We start from the raw sequence: 26,781 nt of genomic DNA on the forward strand, positions 1-26,781 counted from the left end.
AAGAGGCCAAGAAACTGCTCAGGGGGGTGGAACATCTCGCTTATGAAGAAAGGCTAAGGGAGCTGTGCTTGTTAAGCCCAGAGAAGAGAAAGCTTCAGGGAGACTTCATTGTGTCCTTTGTGTGTTTAAACAGAGAGAGAGTGTGTAAACAGGAGAGAAATCAACTTTTTACACGAGCAGATCAAGATAGACAAGGGGGTAAGGTTTTAAACGGAAAGAGGGGAGACTTACGTTTGACATTAGGAAGAGGTTTTTCACTAAGTGTGGTGAGGCCCTGGCACAGGCTGCCCAGAGAAGCTGCAGTTGCCCCATCCCTGGAGATGTCCAAGACTCGGCTGGATGGGGCCCTGGGTCTCGTCTGTTGGGGGGCAACCAGCCCACAGCAGGGGGTTGGAACTGGGCTTTAATGTCCCTTCCAACTCAAACCATTCTATGATTTAATGATTAAGAAGCATAAGCTTCTTTTAGGATAGTTGAGGAAGTAGCAGCACACAGACTTTTTAAGTGATCTTTCATTTTTAATGTACAGTGATAATTTGTAAAATAACTTCATAAAAACTTCGGATTTGCTTCCCATGAATATGCAGAATGATAGCTGCTCACTTCTACAGTTAAGCAGTTGGTTATAATGTTTAAATTTGTTTTATTGAGCTAAAACAACATTAGGAGTTTGATAAAAGTTTTGGACTTTTCTGATTTATCAAGTGATAAACCAAGAGTGATCAGTTCACTTCTAAGAGTAATTTATGTGCAAGTCAGACAACAAATTTTGACTTTCAGGTTACAGATTTGAATACTCAGAGAAGTTGGAAAAAGCCGTGTCGTCAGTGAAGAAAACTTGATGTCCTTTCCTGCAAGTTTTCAAGACTCTTGAAACTTCTTATTTCCTCTGGGACAAGTTTCATGTACATTAGGTATATTATTATTATGTTATATAGGTATATCAGGTATATTAGTTCTTTCTTCAGGCCATTAATTTGGGGGTATTAAGCAAAAACAGTACATACAAAAATTATAACTGCCAGACTTACAAAACTGTGTTCAAAGTACTTAATCTTAGTGACTGATTCTTTTAGCCATGGTATTTTTATGACTAGGCTAAATTTGTCCCATTGAAGTTTCTGAATTTACCTGTAAAATAACCATAGGTCCTAACTGTTTAACTACTACTGCTAGTGGATTAACTAAATCCCTAGACTTGTGATGTAGAGAAAATATTTACATCTCTCATATCCCTGTTCAGACTTTTCAGTGCTCATCAGGCTACTACTTTATGAGGCCTAGGGTACTGAACTTCAGAAATCATCAGAAATTAGCTGGTTAACATGAATGAAACTAGAAGAATCATCACATTTGTTACGTTGCTGCAGCTAAAACTTTTGGCAAGCAAGTAAAACAGTTAAAATACAATGGTTCCTTGAAGTTTTTCTATATGTGTAACAAATTGACTATGTTTAATATCTTTACATCTTTGGGAGCAGTATATTTGATGCACAAATTAACTACTACAGAAATATTTTTCACAACAGCCAGGCCAGGAAACACAAACTGGAGTGTGACAGCAGGCTGAATTCCTCCCTTTCCTGTTTCAATACCTGAAATGGAGAGAAAAGCTGATTGGCCTCTTGCCTTTCCCCTCATGTGTGCTCCTAAGAGTAATGTGCATTTCAGAACTAATGATAAATCTTGCACACAGACCCCTCATCTGATTTTGAGATAATGCAAATCACATTGTGTAAGTGACTGTGATGATGTGAGGTATAATGCACTCTATAACCTAACCTGTATAGTCACTGTTACCTGAAAAAGGCAAAATCCGATATAAATTTGAGCTGAGTTTGAAAAGAAAGCTCAAAATCATCATTTCATTATATGAACTGTGTAAATATGAACTTTAGGTACACTAATGATGGGATGGAGATTACCTATCTTTGTCTGAAATGTGTTTACGCATGAGCTAACTGATCTCAGTTACAGTCAATGAAGACATTGTGAGGTCTGTCAGTCAGTTCCTCTGACCAATAAGGAAGGCTATTTCAAGAAAAAATGAATTACTTTCTAGGCCTCCATGGACGGCAGTGGGAGTTTAGAAACATAAATGTGTACCAACACCTACGCTGGAGACATCCCAAATTAGGCAAGATAAATCCTGATACAGCTACCCAAACTTTACTAGTTTGAACTAGTAAATAATTCTTCCACAGTCAATGAGACCAGCACCACCGTGGAACAATTCATCCCATCTTTGGATGCATGATTATAATAGATGAAAGGAATCCTATCTCTACTAACTACATAGGGAAGGTTGAAGGTTACATTAGAGTAGACACTAAAGGTGGATTTTATTCAAGACTAGATGTCTACATGTGAGGCAAGTACGTCAGCTGCCATTACAGTTAAAAGGATTTTTTCATTCGGTCGCTCACTGGTGTCTACTGTCATTTGAGACAATCTGAGCTATCATGCCTGGTGTCCAATTGCCTTTCCAGATTACTACAGGACGTATGCCACAATTTCCAGCCTGTTGAAAATGTGTCAATAATGTTAAAGTGAATCAAATTACTTTAGTTGTACACTTTGAAGTAAATAAATGGAACAAAATGAAAATTCAGTCTTCTCTAAAAGAAAGAATTTTGCCTAAAGTACATATGTAAGAAGTAAAATATTTGTATTATTTAACATTCTCTATCATAAGATAGATGAGAGAAGACTAAATACACTGAGATGGGAAATACAATATATGCAAGTAAGAAAAAACTGGTCAGGAAAGGCTTTGATGTTAATATTTACTTTCATACCAACTCTAATCTTTTCAATTCATAAGTTTGATTCATAGACACTGCTACTGCCACCAGTACTTGCACAGAAATCTGATAATTGTCTTATTTATGGAAAACTGAGTATCTGATTCACCCTCTCTTAGAATCACAGAATGGTGGAAGTGGTAAAGGACCTCTGGGTCCATCTGATGCAAATGCTACTCAAGCAGGGACACACAGAGCAGGGTGCCTGGGATCATCTCCGAGCAGCTCTGGAAAATCTCCAAGGAGCAGACCGCACAGCCTCTGTGGGCAACCTGTGCCAGTGCTCCATCATCTGCACAGAACAGAAGTGCTTCTGGCGTTCAGAGGGAACCTCCTGTGTTCCAGTGTGTATCCATTGCCTCTTGTCCTGGCACTGGGCACCACTGACAAGATTTTGGCTCTGTATCACTGAACATAAAATATCACTCTGCAGCCTTGATGAGCTGCTGTGCCCATAGACAAGTACCTTCACTGCATCTTTTCACTGCATCTCCTGAGAACTGAATCCTGACCTTGGACAAAGCATGCATGGTTCCTACTGGAGTGAAAACATGCCTCATGTGCCTTGAAGTAGAATTCAACTCTCAAAAACAAAATAGTTTGCACTCATCTGCTGCTTTAATTTTGAAATGTGTTTTCTCTTGATATCTTGTATAAATTATGAATTGTGAGCAATGTGCTTTACCAAGAAGACAGTATTCCAGTCACAAAGTGCCATCCAAATGGCAAGTCCCCCAGAGTAACCAATAATGACTAGAACATTGCAACTCTATCATTGGAGCTCTCCATGACAAACTTTTGCATTAACCATCACCCCTTTACAAGGTATCAGTTTTCATTTGGTCATTGTTGTTTAAAGCAGGAGAAGGCTTGCTCTTCTGTCCATCAGTTCCTCCTTTGGATGTGTCCTGGAAGAAAAGCCTGGGCATCCACAGTGACATTAAAATACGTTTGTATTCATTCCGGAAATTCTGGTTAAGAAGTCCATATATTATTGCATTAAGGCAGCTGTTGAAATAGGCCATGAAGTAGCTTATAATGAATAACCATTCAGGAACTTTTGGTGCCATTTCTGAAGGATTGATGGCTACAGCCAGTCCTATGAAGTTTAGAGGTGCCCAGCAAAAGGCAAAAATCACAAAAACCACAAACATGGTAAGAAAGTTTCTGAAGTCACTTGGTTTCAGTCTTGGCTTTGTTTCTGACTTGACTCGTCTTCTAACTTGAAGCACTAAGACCCAAATTCGAAGGTAGCAGAAGCTCACAACAGTGATAGGGACGATGAAATGAATTACCACAACTGCAATTGTATAGTAGGAGCTCGCAGTCTGAACAAATGTGCATGAATAGATGCGTGGATCATACTTTAAGGAGCCAACAAAAAAATTTGGCACAGTCGCAATTACTGTTAACACCCAGATTAAGGAGACATAGAGCATTGTGTTCCAACAGCTATACACTTTGTCATAGGCAAAGCTATGACATATATAGCAATATCGGTTTATTGCAATTGCAGTGATGTTGAAAATAGAGCCTATTACACTTAGTCCCATCACAAAGCCGCTCACTTTACAGTGCATTTCACCCAAAGTCCATCCATTGTGGAAAATAGCTAAGAGCACCAGTGGGTATGGATACAAGGCCACCACCAAATCAGCCAAAGCCAGGCTCACCACAAATGCATTACCTGAGGAAAAAGAAAGATACATAGACATAAGTCTGAAAGCAAGCATAATTGTGAACATGAAGAAAATGTACCGTACTATTGTCGATATCTGCAATGTTAAAGTATCGATGATGTTGGCAAGCAGCAGGTATACAGGATCAATAGGGTCTGTGGGGGAAATAATTCTGTCATTCAGTCTAGGCCACCACAGAAGCAGCTGCAGCAACATGATGTTTCAAATTGCGTGGTGAATGGATTATACCCTCCTTTCCATTTTGATGTTTAATAAACATAGCAAGCCATTACATAAGTTTGTGTTGAGTTGTTTCAGTATAGCTAACTCCACAGCTGGAGAACAAGGATAAAAGGAAAGAAAAAAGTCTAAATTGCACTAGGTAGGCAGGCTACTACGTCATTCTAATACGTGACTAGAATACTAACAGGCTTGGAAGTTATCAAGGGGAAGGATATAAAAAAAACAATGTCTACTGGAAGTACAAGGATGTGCTGTTTTATTCATAATCTGAATTGATACACAATAGACTAACATAGAAATTTTCTGCATGAATGGCCATACTGGATTGTCATTGCACTGCCTAAGAAAGAGTGAATAGCTTTCACTATTTCCTGTAGAAAGGTATATTTAATTATATGCACATAGTATAAAGGTGCAATTGCAAGAGAAAGAAAGCATTCAAATGTGTGAAATAAACCTTTAGGCCTTTTCTTCTGATTATGTTCAAAGAAATTGTAGTGACATGCTTGAGATGTACTGTCTTTAAACTGTGCCCTTTTAATCAGTTTGAAATTTCTAAACATTGTACTTACAGAAACTTTAATGGTCAAGTATTAAACTGTACTCATGAAAAATGAGAGCCTTGCCATGACAAGTAGTGGCTCCCTTGATTTTTAGGAAATAATGCTCTAGAGACTTCCCAGGAGAGCTATGAACTTCAGAGTCTTGGTAGCATTCTTGGTTTGAATACTCACTTTTTACTTCAAGCCCTACACAGTGTGAACTGAAGTGCAAAAGACACAACACCTTTTAAAATTGTGTGGGTATAACTATTTTTTGAAAAGAGCAATTAGCTGACTCATCTTACAAATTCTGACCTTTCTAGTCCTCATCTAGCAAAGCAGTTCTCAAAACATTTCATTTTAAACACACAAATACTGCTATGGATAAGGATGCCATTAGTTGGGGGACAGAAAACACAGAACTCACTTTAAAAAAATGAACTACTTTTAAAAAAATGGCAGAATTTCACTTGTACACTGTTTTCTCCACCTGCTCCTGCAAATGCACCTTCCTTAATCAGAAAAAAAGGAATGGGGAGCTGTCTTTCTCTCATCTATTTTAAGAAAAGTCCATGAGCATCAGAATTTGCACACCAGCTAGGGAACTTAACGTAGAGCAGGATTACCAACGCGTAGCCACAGAAGCTTGGCTCATCTCAAGACAGGTGGACAACTTATTTTAGATGTTTCCTTGTTATAAGTTTACCATCCTGTCTTTCACACTTTATGTACTTGCGAAGTCACAGAAGTATTTTCACAGCTACAGGTAACTGACCTGGTAGACCCTGATTAGAGCTATTCTAAAGTATATCTATTAGCTTTAGGATCTGTGAGGAAAGAACAAATAAATTAGAGAGAAGATTGGAAGATAGTTGATAACAGTCTTCAGGTAAGCGGGTCAGGAAGGATATAATCCATTCCCAGGTTTGTACTGAACACAGAAAAACTTGAGTTACAACAGGAAAGCTTCAGACTAGATATGGAGAAAAAATTTTTAATGGCATGAAGAAGGAGGTGCTGGAACATCTTTGTGCCTGGTGTTGGAGGTTGTAAGAAAAAACTAAATAAACATTTGTCAGTACTGGCCTACTGGCCCTGGTTGGAGCATAGGAAGGATGAAGTAACTTTGAAGGTCTCTTCTAGCTATAACTACAATAAAAGACAAGATTAAAAAAGGAACAGGGCTATCTTTATCAGAACGTGTTTACATCACAGCAACAAGAATTTCTCAAATCATTTTTCCTCATATTCAGGAGAAGGTTAGAAAACATTTATGTTTTCATGAGGATGTGTGCTAAAATCTAATCTCCTAGCATCAGCTTATACTTAAAATATAATTTGCTTAAAATCAACTAAGCACTCAGCTACTTCAACCATATTTGGAAATTTATTGGAAGGTATATTTGGCAAGTGAATATCAAAACTGTATGTGTAGTTTAGGACTTCTTGAAAATTCCATCTGCATTGAATAAGGGCAGTTAGCAATGAATCTGTCAAAAAGATAACATACCACTTTACAACGCAGAAGAAAGACAGTACATTATCTCTAAAGGCCTCAAGGAATTTGTCATTTTTACGGCTGTTTAAAGGTTTGGGTGTTACCACTGTGCGCCACAAAGTAAGGTCCAAAGTTTTTGTCTTTCTATGTGGCTGACTGTAGAATGAAGTTTATTATTTTATAACTGCAATTAATAACCTACAAAAATAGAGAGAAACTCCTCTAATTCATAAAAAGCATGTAATCAACATATTGGAAAATCAAAGTTCTTGGATACTTTTTAAGTGCTTAGAGAAAGTAAGTGTTCCTTGATACAACTAAGAAATGGCATTTTGAATGACCTTAATGACATTCACAAAGTAATCAAAGAGGAAACTGGGCAATCTCTGACAAAACAGAAACCACAGAAAGCTCATCTAGTTGCAATGATTATCATTATCTAGATAAATTACACAATAGATAAGCTACTAGATTTCAATTTCATGAGATTGAAGATTATATTCATTTATAAGAAACACATTTGCTCACTGGAATGGAAAGACCACTCAATTACAAGAAATACCTACCACACACCAAATATCTAGCCAAGGACACAAAAAATTATTTATCTGCACTGTTTTAAATTTTGATAGCTAATCTGTCTGGATGGTTTGTAATCCTCTTTAATTTCTAAATTCTCTAATTGAATAATCCACTGATGTTCTGTCCATCAGGGTGTACTAATGCCACAATGCCTCTTTCTCTGCTACTGTCAAACTAGGGAAACAGTTTAGCAACAATATAAGCAGAAAAGAGAGGCAAGGCAGACAGTGAATGAACAGCAAATGAATAACCTAGTGGCAGATTTTTTGAAATACCAAGAATTGATGACCATGGATATTTCTTCTATCCTTCCATTTTCATATTCAAACATCAATGGAAAATTTAGAATTGCTCTTGCAGATTTCTTCTTCATTATGTCTTCCTGTGGAACACACAAGGGGTGCTCTGAAAGTAATGCCTCCTAGTTTATTCTGTTGGCCTACCATGTCAGAGGTGGATGTTGGTGGTATGGCAGCAGAGGTTGATCCTTCCCACCAATATTCCATTACATTTTGTTGCTGTGAGACACATGGCAGCAGAAGGGCACTCTGACAAAATGGCATCTGACATGGAAGTACATACGAAGCAAAAGCGTTTAACTGAATTCTCCATGTGGAAAAAAGGCACCCACTGATATTCACTGATGCTTGTTTGAACATTTCTGGAAACCAATCAGTGGATGTGAGCACAGGGAGGCGGTGAGTGGTACATTTCAGCAGTGGTGACAGAGACATGAAAGACATGTTCCAGATGGCCATGCAGATTTTTATGAGAGCAGCGTGCAGGCTCTTGTTCATCGTTGGCAAAAAAGCATAGCTAATGGTGATGACTACATAGAAAAATAGTGTTTTTAGCTGAAAATTTGTTCTATCAAATAGCATCTGTTGTCATTTCCATGGAAATAAATACGAGGCATTACTTTTGGAGTGACCTACATAGTTGGGAAAGATCATTGTTTAGACTTGGGGCTTAAAAACCTAATGGCTTTCTTGTTGTGATAGTTGTATAAAAACAGAATCTGAGCTCAGTTTCTAGACAGCCTTATAGTCAAAGGCAAAAGGTATCGCCTCAGGGATGTGTGTTTCATTCATTCTGTAAGTTACTTATATATAAACATTAAGCATATACAATGTTTTTATTTCCTATGATTTTTAAAATGGTTGCAAAATACTAAAGGTTAGTCTAATCCTTTAGTTCATTACTGTAACTCATTAAAGGGGAAAAATATGTTTTACCATCTCAATCACAGCTCCAAATTTCTGCAAGTGACATTTCTTCAAGTGATAGGCACGCAACGTCCCTCCTCAGCTGCGAAACCACCTCTTTCTAATAAAGATTCTAATATGAAGTTCGGTATGAAAGCTGGTGACTTACAATTTTTGTTTCTGACTACCAGAAATGGAAATCAAATGTATCTTTTATGTTAATGTTATTTCCTTTATTTAAATTATGCTGGTATAATTTATCTGCCATTTAGGCCTTTTTAATGACTAATGAAGTAAATGGAAGAATTGCCATAGATTTAAAGGAGCCATTAACCAGACCATTAGAGATATAAGAAATAAAAACCCTGTAATAGCAAGAATGTGAAATACTGAAAATAATTCGGTGCATATAACAAGAGCAACAACAATAAAAAAGCAAACACTAGAATTATATTTGGATGTAAAAAAAAACAACTAAGTCTAAACTTCTTTCATAGCTCCTACAAGTTTTAAATGAACAGATCTTACCTTCAGACAAAGAGAGATAGCAGTATGCTAATCCCAAAGCATGTTAAGCCAGGATTAATTACAGCAAATGTCTGGTTTGATCTGTTGCTTGAGTCTAAATCAACATGGATGGAGATCAAAAAGGCAAAAGAGGAAAACAGTCAGTCTTTCAGCCAAGATGGCTACCCCTTCTTAATCTCCACTTGTTTATAATTAGTGATTTGTGATAAAAACTATGCAACTTTGTTGCTTGGAACTTCTGTTGTGCATCTTTTTAGGTCCAAGTCTAAATCATTTCTGAGCTCCAGATACTGGAGGAGTCTCAAGGTCTGGACTAGATAAAACAGAAACATACTCAACTAACAGCAAATTGGTATAAAAATGACTTCACGCGTCTATGTCTCCACTCATAAATGTATGAGAATAGCTCTGAAACTAAAACTAAGGGCCAAACTGCTCAGGAAAATCATTTAAGCCATTGACTCTTTTCAAGACCATTCAGAGAGATGAATTAAGGCATGAGGTGTAAGTTTTTTAGTTCAGAGCTCAGGATTTTTGCAAAATAGATGACTACTGTGATGGAACATGTAGCTGGTCCCACTCCTGGAGCTTCTTTGTTAAATGTGAGTACATGTGGATCTTTATTAAATCTTTAGCTGATTATCCTTCCAAAAGTTATTTTTGGCACATTTTCTGAAAGGATTGTATAAATGAGATTGTCAGAACTTTTGTTGAATGTCCAGGTTGTGGCTTTTAAATGGAAGTCCTGGCCTGGATTGCTGGTTCCTGATGCTGCCAGTGTCACCTACCTTTTTCTGACCAATCAGAATTTCCCAGAGAGCTGTAGTTCCTATACTTCTTGCAGCCATTTCAGGGTTGGCTTGAGGGGAGAAAAATAGGGGACCAGTCTTCCCAAAGTTTGCTTTCTAATGTGGAAAGTAAAACATGACTCTGGGGAGACTGAAGAACTGGTACCAGGTAGGTAGCCAGAACTAAGGATTGGGTAGGTTTTTCATTCTATTTCCAGAGTCCCCCAGCTAATCTGGCTCAAACAGCAGGCAGGGAGGTATTACCTGGCCCTGGAGAAAGGCTGATGCTTCTTACATCCCAGCTGAAGAAAAATGGGAGTGAAATTGAGTGTTAACCATGCACCATGATTTAACTCTCCATTGTTCATGGGATACTGCAGCTATGTAATAACCTTGGATAGCCAGGTGCTGATCTGGGACATAAGAAACCACACAAGTGGGAGCATCACATGGTTAGTGTCAAGCAATTAAAACTGGAGTATATTAACAGCATGTGGAAGTCTCACAATCCTCACTGTCTGTTTTTTTTCCTTTACTTTAGGATTCTTTGATTATTATTTTTTTAAAGTATTTAAGCAGTTTTTCACTGTTGGTTTAAATAGACATCCTTTTAATCTGATTAAAATCATCTGTGTCCACTCTATTTTTTTCTCACAATCCATTAGGAAGAATAAATCATAGAATCATAGAATAATTCAAGTTAGAAAAGACATTCAGGATCAAATCCAACAATCAGCCTGCCCTAGCAAGTCCCATCACTAAGCTATGTCCCTTAGTTCCACATCCACACATCTCTTAAAATGTCCAGCGAATGCCCACTTTTCTGGGTAACCAAGTTACCCAGATGGTTCCAATGCCTAATCAACCTCTCCATGAGGAAATTCTTCCAAATATCCAGTCTAAACCTCTCCTGGCACAACTTGAGACCATTTCCTTGCATCCTATAATTGTCACCTGAGAAAAGAGACTGCCACCCTCCTCACTGCAATCTCCCTTCGCGTAGCTGTAGGGAGCAATGAGGTCTCCCCTCAGCCTTTTCTGCTCCAGCCTAAAGAAGCCCACTTCCCTCAGCTGTTCCTCCTAACTTTTGTTTTCTAGTTCCTTCACCAATGATACTGCTCTTTTCTGAATGCATTCCAGCAATTCCAATTCTTTTTGTAATGAGAAACTCAACACAGCACTTGAGGTGCAGTCTTGCCAGTGCAGAGTACGAGACAATCCTGTCCTGTTGGACACACTACTTCTGATGCAGACCAGGCTGCCACTGGCCTCTTTAGCCACCTGGGCACAATGCTGGCTCATGTTCAGCCATCTGACCAGCAAGCACCACAAGGTCCTCTTCTGCCAGGAAACTTTCCAGCCATTCTGCCATGAGCCTGTAATGCTGCATGGGGTTGTTGTGACTCAAGTGCAGCACCTGGCATTTAGCCTTGTTGAGTACTACACAACTGGATACAGCCCATTGATACAGCTTATACCCATCCCTCTCCAAAATCTTCCTACCCTCCTACTCTTGAATAATGAGGTATCATCCACGAACTTAACAAGGATGTACTTCATCCCCTCATCTATACCACTGATAAAAACGTTAAATAAAACTTGAGGCCTGGGCTACTCCACAGGTGACCAGCCACCAACTGAATGCACTTCACAGCTACCCTTTGGGCCCAGCCATCCAGCCAGATCTTCATCCACTGAACTGAACATGTCCTGACAGCCTAATTCAGATGTAAATCCACTCATGTCAGTGGGAATGAGGCCAGCAGAAGTGGACACTAGTAGCAGGTGGAGCAGAGAATTAAGTCTTTCAAATGCTGACATTTGGATTCCCTGTGACACTATAAGCAAGAACTTTGGGTATTCTTTGATGAGACATACTAATGTAATCTAATGTTCAGCGATGTGTTACTAACAGAAGGTTTAACATAATGCTCCAAGAGAGTGCCAGATGGATTTTGGTTTTCATTGAATATAGCTGTCTAAAGGCAGTGACACACTCCTTTGCTGTTTTGTTTCTTAATTTCAGACATTTATGGGATATACAGCAGACAGATGTAAAGGAAAGGGACAGGTGATAAGTTTTTGCTAGAACAGAGGTATTAGAAAAAAAATGTACCGTAAACAAGGAATTGATGCTGAATCTTTGACCTATAAAACATTCAGATTATTTCTTTTTAGGAAATGTATGTTCTATGAAACTGTACGAAATATTTGGTGAGTTTGGTGAATTTGGGTTATTCTGTGCTACATTTAAGGGAAATTATCTACTGTCACTGGAGGTACTATACACAGAGCATAAAGGGAATATTTACTGTGGGAGTAAATAATATCAGTATCTTTTTCTTGTGAAACTACCTATAGGCTTTGAGAGAGCTTTCTGTTCAGAAGAAATTCAGGCCTAGACACCCTTGAAAATCAGAAGCCTCAGTTCCTGTCAGTTTTCAAAGAAAAGTCTGGAGTACAGACTAACTAGAGCTTAAAATCCTAGTCATCCTCTTTCTGGACGAAAGCACCATGAAATTATGCAGAAGAGGAGAGTCATTTCTCCTTTTATGAAAAAATGATACAAACACCCCACTTTGTGATGTTCTACTGGAGAATGCCTCATACATCTCTTTCTTAAACTGTACTCCAATGCAAAGTATACAGGATTCACAAGACTAGAAGCTCAGAATGTAAAAGGTAGCTTGACACTGTAGCTTAGTGACTAGTAGACTGCTGGACTGGGTCAGATCTGGTCTTCTGGCCTATATTTGCAACTAGGAGTTGAAGCTGGAAGCTACAATTTCAGGAGCTGAATTTTAGGCTGTAGGTCTCAGGTGTCATAAAATCATAGAATGGCTCGAGTTGGAAGGGACCCCAGGGATCATCAAGTTCCAATCCCCCAGCCACAGGCAGCTGCCATAGCCACCAGCCTCCAGATCTGGTACTACACCAGGCTGCCCAGGGCCTCATACCACCTGGTCTTGAATACTTCCAGGGACGGAGCATCCACATCCTCTCTGGGCAGCCATTTCCAGCACCTCAGGTTCAAAAAATCTTTTTAATGCTGTGTTAAGAACTTAGTAAAGTCTTGAGATTTCTTATCTCTAGGTTTATAATTTTGCTAATCTGGGGCTTCCTCTAGTGCAAGTATTCAGACAGAACACAGACGGTGGTGACTCTCTATTGCCACCTAGTGCACTAGCTAAACCAGAGACAACAAATCGTACCATCTAACACAGCAGAAGGCAAACGCAAGTGGCTCGCTCTTCCAAAGCTAAAGTCTAATGGCTACTCAGATAGTACGTTTTGGGGGTTATACATATTTTTGTGGGTTTCTGATAATTTCTGAGATCGAATGAATTTTCCTGGTACTATGCGCTTTTCCAAGAGAAAAGGGGAAGTTGAACATGCATGACTGTCTCTTCTAGAGAATCTGCTGTTGCCTAGTAGTTAGGACACTGACATGGTAGAAGACTTTTTGTTTGTAAAAGGAGTTGAGCCTATGTCTCTCAGAGTCCCAGAAGAGTGCCCTACTCACCAGCCCCGCTGGTCTTCTGGGGTTCTGCGTGTCTAAGCTCATGCGTGTCTGCATGTCTCTAGGTCATGGTCAAGAATTTCACACTGGAATGAGAACACACAGGTTATCACTTACACTGTACAGTGCTCCTCATCAGTCTGTCTTAAAGTAAAAAAATCTTTTGATTTAACAGGTCTGAAACTAAGATAGACAAATGCCGGGGCTCTCCCCAGAAGAGTACTTTGGAAGAAAGTGCAAGGTTCATGAGCCTTACTATTCTGTATTGGATAATGCCATCTCTGCTAGGCATACCTTGCAAAAAATGAGAGCCTGTTCAGCACACTGCTCCAAAATGACACGATAGTGTGGGACTGGTACTGAGGGATGGGGCAATAGAAGAGCAAGAGCTATTAAGCAGAGATAATGGGATTCAAATCAGACCAAAGGGGTGTTTGCTGCAACAGGTAGTAAACATGTAGAAATTCTTATTCTAGGGGGATCTTGAAGATGCAAAAAGTTTACCCATCTTAAAGGAAAGACTGGAAAAATACTTGAAGGAGACACAAATGGAAATTCACTAAACAGAACACACGAGGTTCAGTAAATACTCTGAGCTGAAAGCAGTCAAAAAATGAGAGAACACACACTTGTTCTGTTCTCAGTTTTTTCCATGATTGTCTGCTTACATATACAGTTAACGTACGAGGCTAGCTACGTCCTTGGTCTGTACTAATACAACTGCTTTTATGATGAGGTCAGAAAGTTTCAGTGACACTACTCGGATGCAAAGCTTCCTCTACATCTCCTGTGTTGTACTGATCTGAGGTGGTATGGTGCAACATCCTCACTCAGATTCTTACCAGCCCCTGGTCTAGACAACCAGACCATTTTTGTTGACAGAAGGTTTGAAGGATGAATAACCTTGTTCTGTATCTCTATCCACCTGCAACTGAGCTGCATTTTGCAGCAATCACATGGGAGAAGTTCCATTACACTACTGCCCTTACACGGAAGGATATTGCCTTCAGGGTGGTCAGGGAAGGGGAAAAGCCCCTGTAGTTACCAAGAGAATGTCATTGCTGAAGGTGACCACAGGTTTTCAGACAGAGAATGAAAGAGACACTTACTCTGAGAGCTTCCCACTGTGGGCACCACTGATGGCTTAGCTTAAAAATCTCCAGTTGCTGAGCAGAATCACTGAATAACAACAACAAAATACTGTTTTGTTTTGTTTTTTACTAATACAGGAAAGGAGTTGTGTTTCCTGTATCTATCAGTACACAACCTCAGCTTAATTTTCCTCACTTGAAGTAATCACAACTGTTGATTGCTTCAACTGAGGGAGAATAGGAAACCTACAGGAAAAGCAGCAAGCATAAAAACTCATTTGCTGCTGACAAAGGGGCCAATATGAAAAGTTGTTGGACAGTAAGGGTGCAATCTAGTTGGATCCTACAAATTGCTAGATAACCTTTTTGTTAATAACATACATTTTTTTCAGTCTCTCAACACTATATTGCAGTCTATATACAAAAAGCAAAATATGTAGCATTTTGTAGTCTGTTATTTTGTTAAAAACAAAAAAAAATACAACCTTTAGACTTAAAATTTTATTCAGATTAACTATAAAGGCTGGAGTATGGAAGCAAACTAAAGAAATTTCACTGTTGAAAACTCTGGACAAAACTTAATTTGTGTTCTGGCAGGTGTTGTATGAGGTCATGAGGCACTGGAACAGGTTGCCAGAGAAGTTGTGGAGGCCTTAGCCTTGGAGGCATTCAAAGCCGGGTTGGATGGGGCCCTGGGCATCCTGATCTAGTAGGAGGTGTCCCTGCCCTGACGCTGATGGTCTTTAAGGTTCCTTCCAACTCAAGCCATTCTATGATTCTATGAAAGGCTACTTCATCTTCTGTTACCTTCTCAGCAACTCTTAGGCTCAGTAAACACATAATAACTGTCTTTGCTACTGTCTTTAGCCTGAATTTGTGTCAAATTTATGTAAACATAAAAATGTTTTTTTCTCTATCTTAAAGCAACAAAAATTGTTCAGGTTCTTAGGATTATTTATCTTTCACTTTCTTTTAGAAAGGAGGACAGAAATTTTAATTATGCATGTATAGGTATTGTGAAAACAAAAATGATATTTAGTTTTTTCTAGCTAGTTGATTTGTGGTTTTTGGTTAATATTCACTAGGAAATTAATTTAATTTAAAAGAAAAAACATAAAAATTCTAATTTGAAATATAGGGCTTAAAACAATTTGAAAATATCACAGCTGTTTAAACAATTCATCAGACATTTCAAATGAATAAAATTGAGATTATTGCTGACTATGGAAGATATTCAGCGCCACTTACTCAAGAGATTTCTTTAGCTGTGATAAGGTGCATCTTTGAGCTAAGTCTGGTAAATCCTTTAAACAGAACAAGGCATTTTAACCAGTAAAAATGTGGGGGTTTCACCTTATGGAATTGAAGACATTATGAGTTAAACTGTTCTGCAGGACTTCCAGTGAAGGATTTGCAGCATGTGGGAGACATACAACCGATAACAAGCAGCTGTGAAGCATGTACGTGTAAACCAGTATTGCTGCTCCACACAGTAAGGGGTTCCTGTGTTCAACTCCCAGACATGTTGAGGGATCCTAAGACAGTCTTGCAATCATTTAAAGTGGTATCTGATACAATGCAGTAAATACAGTGTCAGGGAACATCTAATGTTGGGATTGTGCAGGTTGAAAAGCTGCCAATGCTTCTAACATTCTCTGCGTCCCTTCCTAATAGTCTTCTTTTTGTTTTTTTTTTAATCCTGTTTTTTCTTTCCTGTTTCCTATTTTGTGGAGGAAGTAAATAGATGACACTTGGTGAGAACAGCCATTATAAACCTTTCAGTGAGGAAAAGTCTTACCCTTTTTGTTCTTAGCTTTTAGAAGGCCTCATCACTGCACATGCGTATGGAGTTGAATGTCTTCAGAAGCTGTTGTCAGTCTGTGCCATCTGCTTCCTTTGGAAACAAGGTCTTAAAGTAAAGTACACTTGCATGATTCATCTTATAATGATACTCACAGGTTTGTAAACAACATTTAAACAGCTGAGTAAATAAAGTGTTTCAAAGAAAGTGATCATGTATTCTCTTCTAAAGCATTGTCTGGTCTGTGTTTCGACTTAATCTAAACAAAGTGCATCATGATGATTTCCTGAATTTAGGTCTTTCCTCTGCACCAGTAAAAGTCTTGCAAAAAGACTGGAAAAAAATCACTTCAGGCTGAATTATAATATTGGCTAGTTACATGAAGGGTAGTAGACACAGGAATATAACAACGGAATCGTTGAAGTTGGAAGAGATCTCTGGAGATAATCTAGTCCAAGTCACTCCAAAGAAGGGTCAATAATAGCACATTGTTCAGGGCTCTGTCTAGTCTGATTTTTGACTATCTCCAACCGTGGATACTCAGCAGGCTCTTAGGGCCACTTGTTCAGTAAGGCAGAGATATACAGCAGATTTACTTTTTTTGTTAGGGAACAGGGAGAAGATGGGGTTAATTTTGCATATGGATGAGGGTTTTTCTTGACCTACTATATAACAGAGGACATTTAAGATTTTATCTGCCAGTATGTAGTAGGAAAAAGACGTGGTCACTAACAAAGAGAGAGTTCCTTGGTCAGAATGACAGGCCCTAGTTCAGATTAGAGCAGGTGGGAGTTTGTTTCTTTAGTTTGACTATGCTTCTGTCTTCATATTCCCTACAGCAGCAGAATCTGGACAATCTCTGACTAGACAGAATGGTCTGAGCCAAACAGAGAATCTGGACCAACAAAAGTTTACAGACCTGGGAGGCAGGGAACAGAGTGTTCAGACAGCTGCACAGAAAGCAGGAAGAAGCACCAGATCCTAACAAAAAGAATTTTGAAAACCAATTCCCATTGGCTTGGGCAGGGTCAGAATTCCCCTCCTTATCTAGGTATTCAAAGATAGGTTCAACTTACCCAGTTTGCAGAACCCTTTTCCATATGCTACTTAAGATGATCTTCTTGAACTGTGAACTTGCTGAGGGTAGTCTGCTTCATCATCCAGGCCATTAATGAAGACATTAAACAGTGTTGATCCCGATAAACCCCTGGAGGACACCACTAGTGACTTGTATCCAGCTGAATTTTGTGCAGCTGAACACAACCCTCTAGACTGAGTCATTCAACCAGTTTTCAGTTTACCTTACCGTTCATTTGTCTAACCCCTACCTTGTCAGACAGTCTTAAAAGGATGTTATGGGAGAGTGTCAAAATTCCAACTGAAGTCAAGGTAGACAATATCTACTGTTCTCTCCTGATACACCAAGCCAATCATGTATTTGTAGCAGGCTATCAGGATTGGAGAAGCATAATTAGCCACTGGTTACTACCGATCACTTTCTTGTGTTTCATGTGTTTGGAAATGGTTTCTAGGATTAGTTAAATCCTTGTCAGTAGGAAAACTGAATAGAATTGTCTACTTCTAAGAACATTGGAAAAGAGAGCGCTAAGGACTATAATGCTGGTGAACATCACCATGGCCAGGATCTGCACAGTGTGAGTATATACCCACAGGTTTTTAATTATGCAGTTAATATTCAGTAAAGTAGATAATTTTTACTCTCATAAAGACCGTCCAAGCTATGAGGCAGAAGGAAATAAAAATACCTAGACTGATTAGATAAAAAATATTCATAGGTGATAGCCATTTGACAAAAGGTCTTTTTCATTATTTGAACTCAAATTATATGTTGTGTATCCTGAGATAATTGGAAAAAAAAATGCTTTTAGTACAAGAGGATGCTGAAAATTTCAGGCAGTGTATAAGCAAACATTACAGATATGAAGATATTCTTCAAAGGTTCCTCTCTTTTATGCAGGGATATATTTTCCCCTTCAATGCTAGGTCTGAACTTATAATTTGTTAACATTATTATATTTACACCGTTGATTTATTAAGCAGATATTTTCCCTATCTTATTAGTCAGACTGCCAACTCCAGTGGTTGCACGTGATATTTCCTAACAACTGTTGTTGCCCTCATTGTGCAAATTTGACAATCTAACAAAACAAATGATAGATGTGGCATGAAAGATGTAACAGAAATGGCAGAAAGAAGATGATGCTTGTGGAAGTGATGCAGTATTGGTATCTTCATATAGGTATTTAAATACTGAAAATTAAGTTAAATTCAATTAAAGTCCATAAATAAAATTAGTAACTTTGTGAGAAGAATAATGTTTTTTCTCCAGTCATAATTTAAGCAGCATATATTAAACAGCATAATCAAATATATCTCTAATTAATAAATAATTAAAAAAGAATCCCGGTAATATAGATCCTACTAATCAATAATGTTATTCAATGAATGTGTTTACACTAATGTTATCTCCTGTTATGTCATGACCTGTACTCAGGTGTATGTCAGGAAAACATTGATACAGCTCACTGTTTACCAGCATAGATACCAAGAGTACAGTAGATCTACAAGAGTAGTTAAGAACGACAACAAAGTTGCACCCACAGTGATTTAGGCATACTTTCGTTAGCTTTTGCTGGAAATCTATATCCATATCAAGGTGTAGGAAGATGTGCACTACCATAATCTTTCTTCCTTTCCACAAAGGAAAAAAAAAAGTTTTAGTTTTACTAGCTCAGCATAATATAGTTATTCTCATATGCATTCTTGAGAACAAGGCAATGTATTTGAAAGCAGAATTTGCTTGTAAAGGATAATCTATAAGAAGCTAAAATTTGGAGCATACCTGAACATATTCTGTAACTCAGATGAAGTTGGAGTTGAAATAGGAGTAGGATTTACTCCTAGAAAGAGAGAATAGGTTGTCACTGATTCAGTGAATTGAAAACAGTCTTCTGTAATATCTTCAGTAGAATGGTTTAAGCCACCTGGTAAATATCAATCTCCTAAGAGTAGCTGAAAAAAATACAGCCTTTTAAAATGAGCTGTGCTGGCTCCCTGTGAGTAGATTTGGTCTTCTAGCTCATTGGCTGATTATGTCAAAGAGCATCATAAATCCTTGAAGAGCTTCTGCTGGTTGACCCAAGAATAGAGCTTTACTGCAGAGGTCATGCCTCATGCAATCAGTGAGCATTGAGAAGGAAAAGCATGTCCAGAGTCCAGAAGAGAGCTGGCTATAAAGGGAATGCTGCTAAGACACATAGGAATTTGCATACACAGCTGCAGAGAGGTCCTTCTAATCTCTTGTCTCTGAGGGTATGTTGGCACTGGATATTTCAGGGATATAAAAGCAAACTTACTGAGTTGTTAAAAAAAGAAAAAAGGCTACATGTCTGAATTAGAGCTGGATCTATGGAAAGCTTTGGCTCAGAGCATGGGCAAATGCGTGCCAACTGAAATGCACAATTTCAGTAGATCCTTTGATTGTTTTCTTACAGGTTCAAGGTTTATTCCCTTACATTTCTTCAGTTTGGCTAAATGCTTGTAGTTTACCCAGTGGAATAGAGTTTGGCATTTTATCCTGAAGTACTAGTGTCTTAGAATTGATCTTGGTGATATGTTTCTTATCAATATACTGATCACTTCTTGTACGGGATAAAAAAATCTCATTAATTATGATTTGGAGCTGTCATCCAATATGGTATTACCAGGTGTTTTGTAGGAGGATCTAAAACACACGAAGCTGTACAATAACCTGTATCAGATTAGAACTTTATCCTAATCCTTCGCTCCTAGAATGTGGTTTACACCAGCCACTAACACAATTTGTACTTTCTCTAATTTTTTGTCAGTATTAGGCATTATAACTTAAAACATTCTAAATATTCATAGAATAGCTGGTAGTTCTTTTGATCTACATGTATGTGGGGTGCTTGATAAGGGGCTAAATGTGACCTCTCGTTCTTCTCTCAGGAAGAAAGAGCAGACTACTCTTCCCAGGAGCGAAGAGCTGCACCCAGATGAGCAGCTTTGCCATGATTCCCTAGCTCCTGTGGTGGTCCCACCCTTAGTACCCACTTCCCCCTTCCTTGCTGTGATGGTAGTACAACTGCTGTTTCATTTTGCATGCACAGTGCTTGTCATAACTTAGGAAAACAATTAGGGAGTAATGAGAAAAATAAAATACTACCAATTCACCCCTGGAAGATCTGTTTGTCGGTCACAGACTAGGTGCTAACATGGCACCTGAACCTAAGGTGGGGAATTAGCTGGAGAGGAAGAATGGATTGAGAAATCTCCGTGCTTTTTGATCTCACCTTAACTGTAGGAAAAACTACAGAAACAACACTTGGTAGGAAAGAAGAAACAAAGAGCAAGTAAAGGAAAAAGGAATAAAATTCAATATGAGCAAATATAAAGAGCCTGTATAAATCTGATCATTGTTACTTAATAAAAGCTGGAGTTTCTGTACCTGGCAAGTTGCTCTAAACTGATCTAGCTTTGGAAGCCTATTTGCCATGGTACCACACAGTCTGCTGCTATCCTTGCCTGGACAGTGATGAAAGAAAACCGTTGTACCAGAGGGAGATACCCTACATTGGAATAACTTAGTCTGATTCAGAAGTACTAGGTCACAGAACACAGAGAGAACTAACATGTTGTGATAATGTAAAGTTGCGACCCATATTGACATACGGAGATGTCAAGATCTGTTTTTTTCTGAGGACTAGAAGAGTAGAAAGTGAATGAATTGTAATAGTATGAGATATGAGGCCAGGTGCTGAAGGAACAATAACTGTAGGGACTGAAAATACAGAAGAAAAAGATGAGATATATTAGCAAGTTAATGTACCAATAAGAGTCATCTATACAATGACTATACCCACTATAAATTAGCAAATAAGCAAAAACTTAAATTTTAAAAGAAGTTTGAACTACAGAATTATAATAATGAGAGAAAGGAGCCTTATTTTAAGTGTTGGGTTAAAGGAACTTTTGTGAATGTTGAAATCATGTCCCCACAAACTGCTCAGTACCAAGCAGCTTCAAGGCTCAAGGCCTTGGATATGAGAGAATGTGAAGGCTTGCTTGCACACACACAGTCCCAGGGCTAAGATCCAGAGTTCAAGAAGTCAGGAGTATTGAAGTTCTGTTAAGCACAGTCCTACCTGAAAACAAAAATAAGTGCCTATGCTCTGCTCATCAAAATATATTCTTTTCAGCATCACTGCTGACATTAAAAGCCAATTTTACCAAGTATTTTCAGGACTCAGGAAAGATTTGAACAGTTATATCAGCCTTATTTGGATCAATGGGATCTTTTGGAGGACTGGCGGTGAGGAGAGGAAAAATGTACAAATTTAAAAATATAACTTAGCAAGCTACTAGAAGAATTACACGATGACTTCTGAATTCTTATGCTTATTTCATCCCAGCTCAAGGTAGATGTCTACACTGAGATAGTTCCTCCTGATTCTTTCTCTATTTAAGTAGAGAGAAATAAACAATTTTGTGGTCTGAATCATGCCAAACTAATGTAGACATCAAAAAATAAGTTGGCTGAATTGTGCGCTAAAAATGTTTACTTCTCCACTTAAATTCTAAAGGGAGTCTAAAGGAAGAAGCTCAGAAATGGGTATCTTCACTGTAGTCTTCTAAAATCAGAGGATATAAATTCCAACCCAGGAGACAGCTGTCCTCCGTCCCATGGAAAGTGAACTGGTGCATCCAAAGATATGAATAACTAAAAACAGCATATAACAATGGGGAAAACAATATCACAGACAGAAATGTGAAGACTACAGAAAGGAAAATAGCAAGAAAAAAGAGTACAAGACTTGATTATATTACTGGACATTTTTATTTAGTAGAAAGACAAGTTCCAAAATTACAATTCCATGAGCAGGAATGTTTTACTTTGTACAGATGCCTATACATATGAATAGTGTGTTCATCTCTACAGCTGCACACACAAAATCACTCTCTGGATTTAATTAAACATGCAAGTGCAGCTATGTTCACATGTGGGGAAAATACCATGAATTTTAATTTGTATTGTAACAGCACCTGGCCATTCAAAAATGTATCAGTCTTACTGTGCTGTGCTAGTTGTTATATATAAAAAGGAAAGTAGTAAAGGAAGAGATTAAAGTGGGTAGACAAAATGCACTAGAAATATCACTTTCTGCTAATGCATTCTTTGGCAGTGCACCAAGGTTAATATTAGGCCTTCTGCAGAAGTCAAAGGGTCTCAAAATCATCACTATTATTTGAAATGATATTTGAGTTAATGTGCCTAATTCTCATCTCCTGCTGATTTTGTGCTGGCTTTAAGGCCAGAGAAATACAAATGGGTTGCTCTATCTCCCTCCCACGAGAGATGCCTTGTCATTTCCTACCTTCTGAATTCTACCACGTTGGGCTCTTACGCCAGCCATAATATTATGGTTAAAGCTATGCGTATACAAAAGTATAACAAAATTCTTAAAAGCATCTAGAGATTTTGAATGACTGGATACATCTTCAGGATGCTTGACCACTCAGCAGTGACTGTTCAGTGCACATGAACTTTAGCACTGGAAAAGTTTAGTGCTTTAAAAGCTGCCTCTAATTGGGCGTACTTAAATGAAGACACAAAATCAATAGTCACTTTTGAAAATTCAGTACACAGTGTCAAATAGAAAGACAGGCTAATTTATTTCATTCTGACATACAAAGTTTTCTTTCATTTTCTAGTGTGTTGGACTAAGTTGCTTCCCCTCTAAAGTTAGAAATTATAAAAGCATTAATTTCTGTAAATTCAGTCACTTTTAGAGATCAGAAATTGCTCAGCCTCTCACAAAAAGGCTGGGTGCAGTTATGTAAGAAGACAAGCATGTTGATTCATACCAATTATACTATGCACTACTTGGAAGAGCCTGCACAAATTCTCCCCCTCCTCCTCCAAAAACAAATCTAGATGTAGGAAAAAGCATCTGTGTGCTATGAAACAATCTTTCCATTGTAAGGCTGGCAGCATTCCCACTGTTTAAGGACTGAATGAGCAATCTCTACGAACATCAGTCCTAACCATTCTCCATTTCTCTTCCACTGAGCAGAACACTTACCAACCAAGAGGTTAACAGGTCATTTTTTCCCACTCCATTCTGTGTCTCATACTATGTATCAGCATTAAAATGGATTTGTCTTTGACTAGGCTTTAATTTTAAGGAGTGACGTGTAATTAAATTGTTTGCAATTATCAGATTTCTTTGTAAATCACTGAACAGAACAGCATTGGTAAGTCCCGAAAATATGATAAAGCCTTGGTTTGCTCTCTGAATGGAAGATTACTATTTGTACTATGAAAATGGTCAGAGCAGCTTAATTTATTTCTTATAAACTGATGGCTTATTGGAAAGATCCCTACTCTCATCCCTCCCAAGGAATCTCTCATTGCCTACTTCAAGGTAGAATCAAGCATTTGTGGTGCTATCACTCCTTTTTCTTTCAGTCACCTAGACCCTCTCCCTGCTGTCACCATCTCTCCCCTGGTTTCACCTTCTCTCTCTCTGACACTGCTTATTACAAGTCTAATTCATTGTATGCCTTTTCCCCTCACCGTTCCATTTTTTCACACATCCCCATCTCCTGCCAGTAATGACATGTTTCTGGTTTGCTAGGAAAGGAGCAGCCCTAGGTCCACTCATTGATACATCTTCTTTCCTTGTTTGAGGGCTCCCGAGCACTGCCCCGGCTCTCCACCACCTCCCCATTCTCTCCACCACTCCACTAACAGCGATGCTCTCTGCCTCTGCTCACTACTTATGAATTTTTCTGAGTACACTTACCAACCTATCTTCTTTCAGCTTTATCCCCAAGACACATCCCTCCCTGATTGCACGCTAGAGATTGGCGATTTTAAGGTATTTAACTTTATGAAGACTACACTGAAGGAAGTCCCCGCTGTTTTTCAGGATACTTATCAAAGATTAAGAGATCGCAGTGTCAGGCTCAGTGACATCACAGTAAGGATGTCACTAGAAGGAGATATTAGTATATATTTGGATTAGGTAAGAAAACTGTGTCTTATTTCATCAGCCTTCGCTGCCACAGAGCACTTCGATCGGCATCTTGAAGCTTATTCTTCCAAGCACTGAACTCTTCCAGTCCAACTCCTCCCTCTGCTGTCATTTGAGTGAAGGAAGCAGTCTGGAGGAAACCCCTCTCTTGCTTCCCGTTCGGCTGGGAGTTGATGGCTGCGATCGGCTGCGCTTTCCATCGTGAGCCTCTCTGGAGCCCTGCTTGGGGGAAGGGAAGCTCCGGCGGATGCTCCCTTTCCCGGTTCAGCACCTGGCATCCCTGTCCTCACCTCGGTACCCCTCTGCTGCTCTCAGTAACGGTTCAGTTCTTGGGAACATGCAGCTACAAGCACCAGCTGAAACGCTGCACCCAGTGCTTACAGCAGCTCCTTTCCCATTTCTTCCCTAGGGACAGGTCTCATTCCTTTGTAGTGATGTTCTTAAACATCATGTAATTTAAAATGAGGGCAAATGAGTGCATAGTTCCAGTTAGTAGGAGCTGTTGAGACACTGCACGTGGAATTCTGGAGGAACTGAGATCCACACACACAAAAAAAAAAGCACCGGGAAATTCAAGCACTCAGTTCCTCCTCCCCTCCATAAGGCAGCACCACGCTGTTAGGCATGAAGTTAGACGGATGCAAGGTGCAGTTGTGCATCTGGCTTCACAGCTCTCAAGCAAGGTTCTGCTACCCGGAACACGGGTGCGCAACACAGAACGAGGAGTTTTCCCCAGGACCTGAAGCTTGCAGCAGTTATGGGAATGGCTCGGAGCGAGGAGCACCCACCCAGGGAGCTGCAGGCACCTCGGGGTCACGGCCCCATGCATGGATCCGACAGAACAAGTCGGAGGGGGAAAGAGAAACCCGAGGGGGTACTATGATTGTCAGAGAGTTGTGGTTGGAGGCACGCGTAAACAGCCCAGCAGAGATGAGAAGTTCCACAAAGCACACAAAGCCACTTCTTAGCACACAGAGGGAAAAGAAAACAACTACAGACATGAATCAAAAAGAACGAAAACACTTTATTTCTGGCTGAAGGACACACGGTGAGCAGAGAAGAGAACGATGATGTTGTGAAGGACCGCAGCGAACTCCAATGGGCAGCCTGGAGCTGGAGCTCCGCTTCCCCACACACCTCGCCTCAGCGCTCTTGGCAAGTTCCTTCTTCCTCCCATACTTTTGAGCACCGTTTAAAAAGTGGCACCGGTTCCCAACAGCAGCAGCAGCTCCACAAGGAGAGCACTAATGCCTCACTCAGAGCCACGTAATGACCTGCACTCCCCTCGCTAGAGCAGAGCTCAGCCCAGAGGGACCGGCAGAGTGCTGAGCACCCGGAGGTCCCGCACACATCCCTGACTGCACAGGGACAGAAGGGGACTTTCTGGGCCGGTCTCCCCACAGGCGGTCTCCTCCCCTCAGGGCAGCCCGCCCGCTCGGCTCCGGGTTCCCGTTTCTGCCTTACCTGAGTTCCTGAGCTTGCGGTTCTTGAAGACGGACACGATGACCAGCAGGTTGCCCAAAATGTCCACCACTGTGGTGAAGATCAGCACGCTGGAGAGAGCCGTCACCACCCAGGCGGGCCGCGGGGCGCCTCCCGCCGCCGCCTCCCGCTCCGCCGAGCCGAAGTGACCCCTCCCGCCCGAATCGCAGCAGTTCCTCAGAGAGCCATTCTCCAGCATCGCTGACGCCCGGCGGCCGCGCGGCGGCCCCGCTGACTGAGCGCGCGGGCGGGCGGCAAGGCTTTTAACGGCCCCGCCGCGCGTGCTGCCCCTCCCGCTCCCCAACGGAGCTGCCGGGGAGGGGCAGGGGGCGGGGCCAAGAGGCGCCCTGATGGGGCTGGGCACGGCCCGGGGGCTGCCGCTTCACCTGGGACACGCCCACGGCGCGCGGCGGCCGCTGAGGGTGGGGGCGGCGGCGGCACGGGGTGAGGTCCGGAGCGGGGGCTGCGAGGCGGCAGGGAGCCGAGGTGGCCGCGCTTATTAACCCCCGTGGGAGGATGGAGAGCCCCGCTCACGTAGCCCCGCCCCGGTTCCCTCAGCCTGCGCTGAGGTGAATCTCCGCTCTCCGCGGCGGATTTTTACCCCGTGCCATGTGCGGCTGTCAGCTCAACGCTGGGGAGCCCCGTTCCCCGCACCGACGCCGTCCGGCCCCACTTCTGTGCTCAGTGCTCCCAGGCGGGTTTTCCCCCGTGCCTGCGATTTCCAGGCTCCGTTGCTACGTGCAGTAAGCTGTAAGGATACAGAATCGCAGAGCCACAAGGGTTGGAAGTGACCTCTGGAGATCATCGAGTCCCACCCACTGTTAACGCAGGTTCCCTACAGCAGGTTGCACAGGAAAGTGTCCATACGAGTCTTGAATATCTCCATAGAAGGAGACTCCGCAGCCTCTCTGGGCAGCCTGTGCCAAGTGTTGTCACCCTC

At 40.4% G+C, this 26,781-nt stretch overlaps 1 protein-coding gene across 1 annotated transcript; it reads right to left on the minus strand.

Annotated features, from left to right (window-relative positions):
- MTNR1B (melatonin receptor 1B) lies at nucleotides 541-26,149 on the minus strand. The gene is made up of 2 exons (XM_021382204.1): nucleotides 25,824-26,149; nucleotides 541-4,491 (listed from the first exon to the last, which is right to left on the minus strand). Exons 1-2 carry the CDS (start codon nucleotides 26,038-26,040, stop codon nucleotides 3,623-3,625), a joined length of 1,086 nt encoding a protein of 361 aa, XP_021237879.1. The 5' UTR covers nucleotides 26,041-26,149; the 3' UTR covers nucleotides 541-3,622.

The sequence above is a fragment of the Numida meleagris genome, chromosome 1 (genome assembly GCF_002078875.1).
Source record: "Numida meleagris isolate 19003 breed g44 Domestic line chromosome 1, NumMel1.0, whole genome shotgun sequence".
NCBI lineage: Eukaryota > Metazoa > Chordata > Aves > Galliformes > Numididae > Numida > Numida meleagris.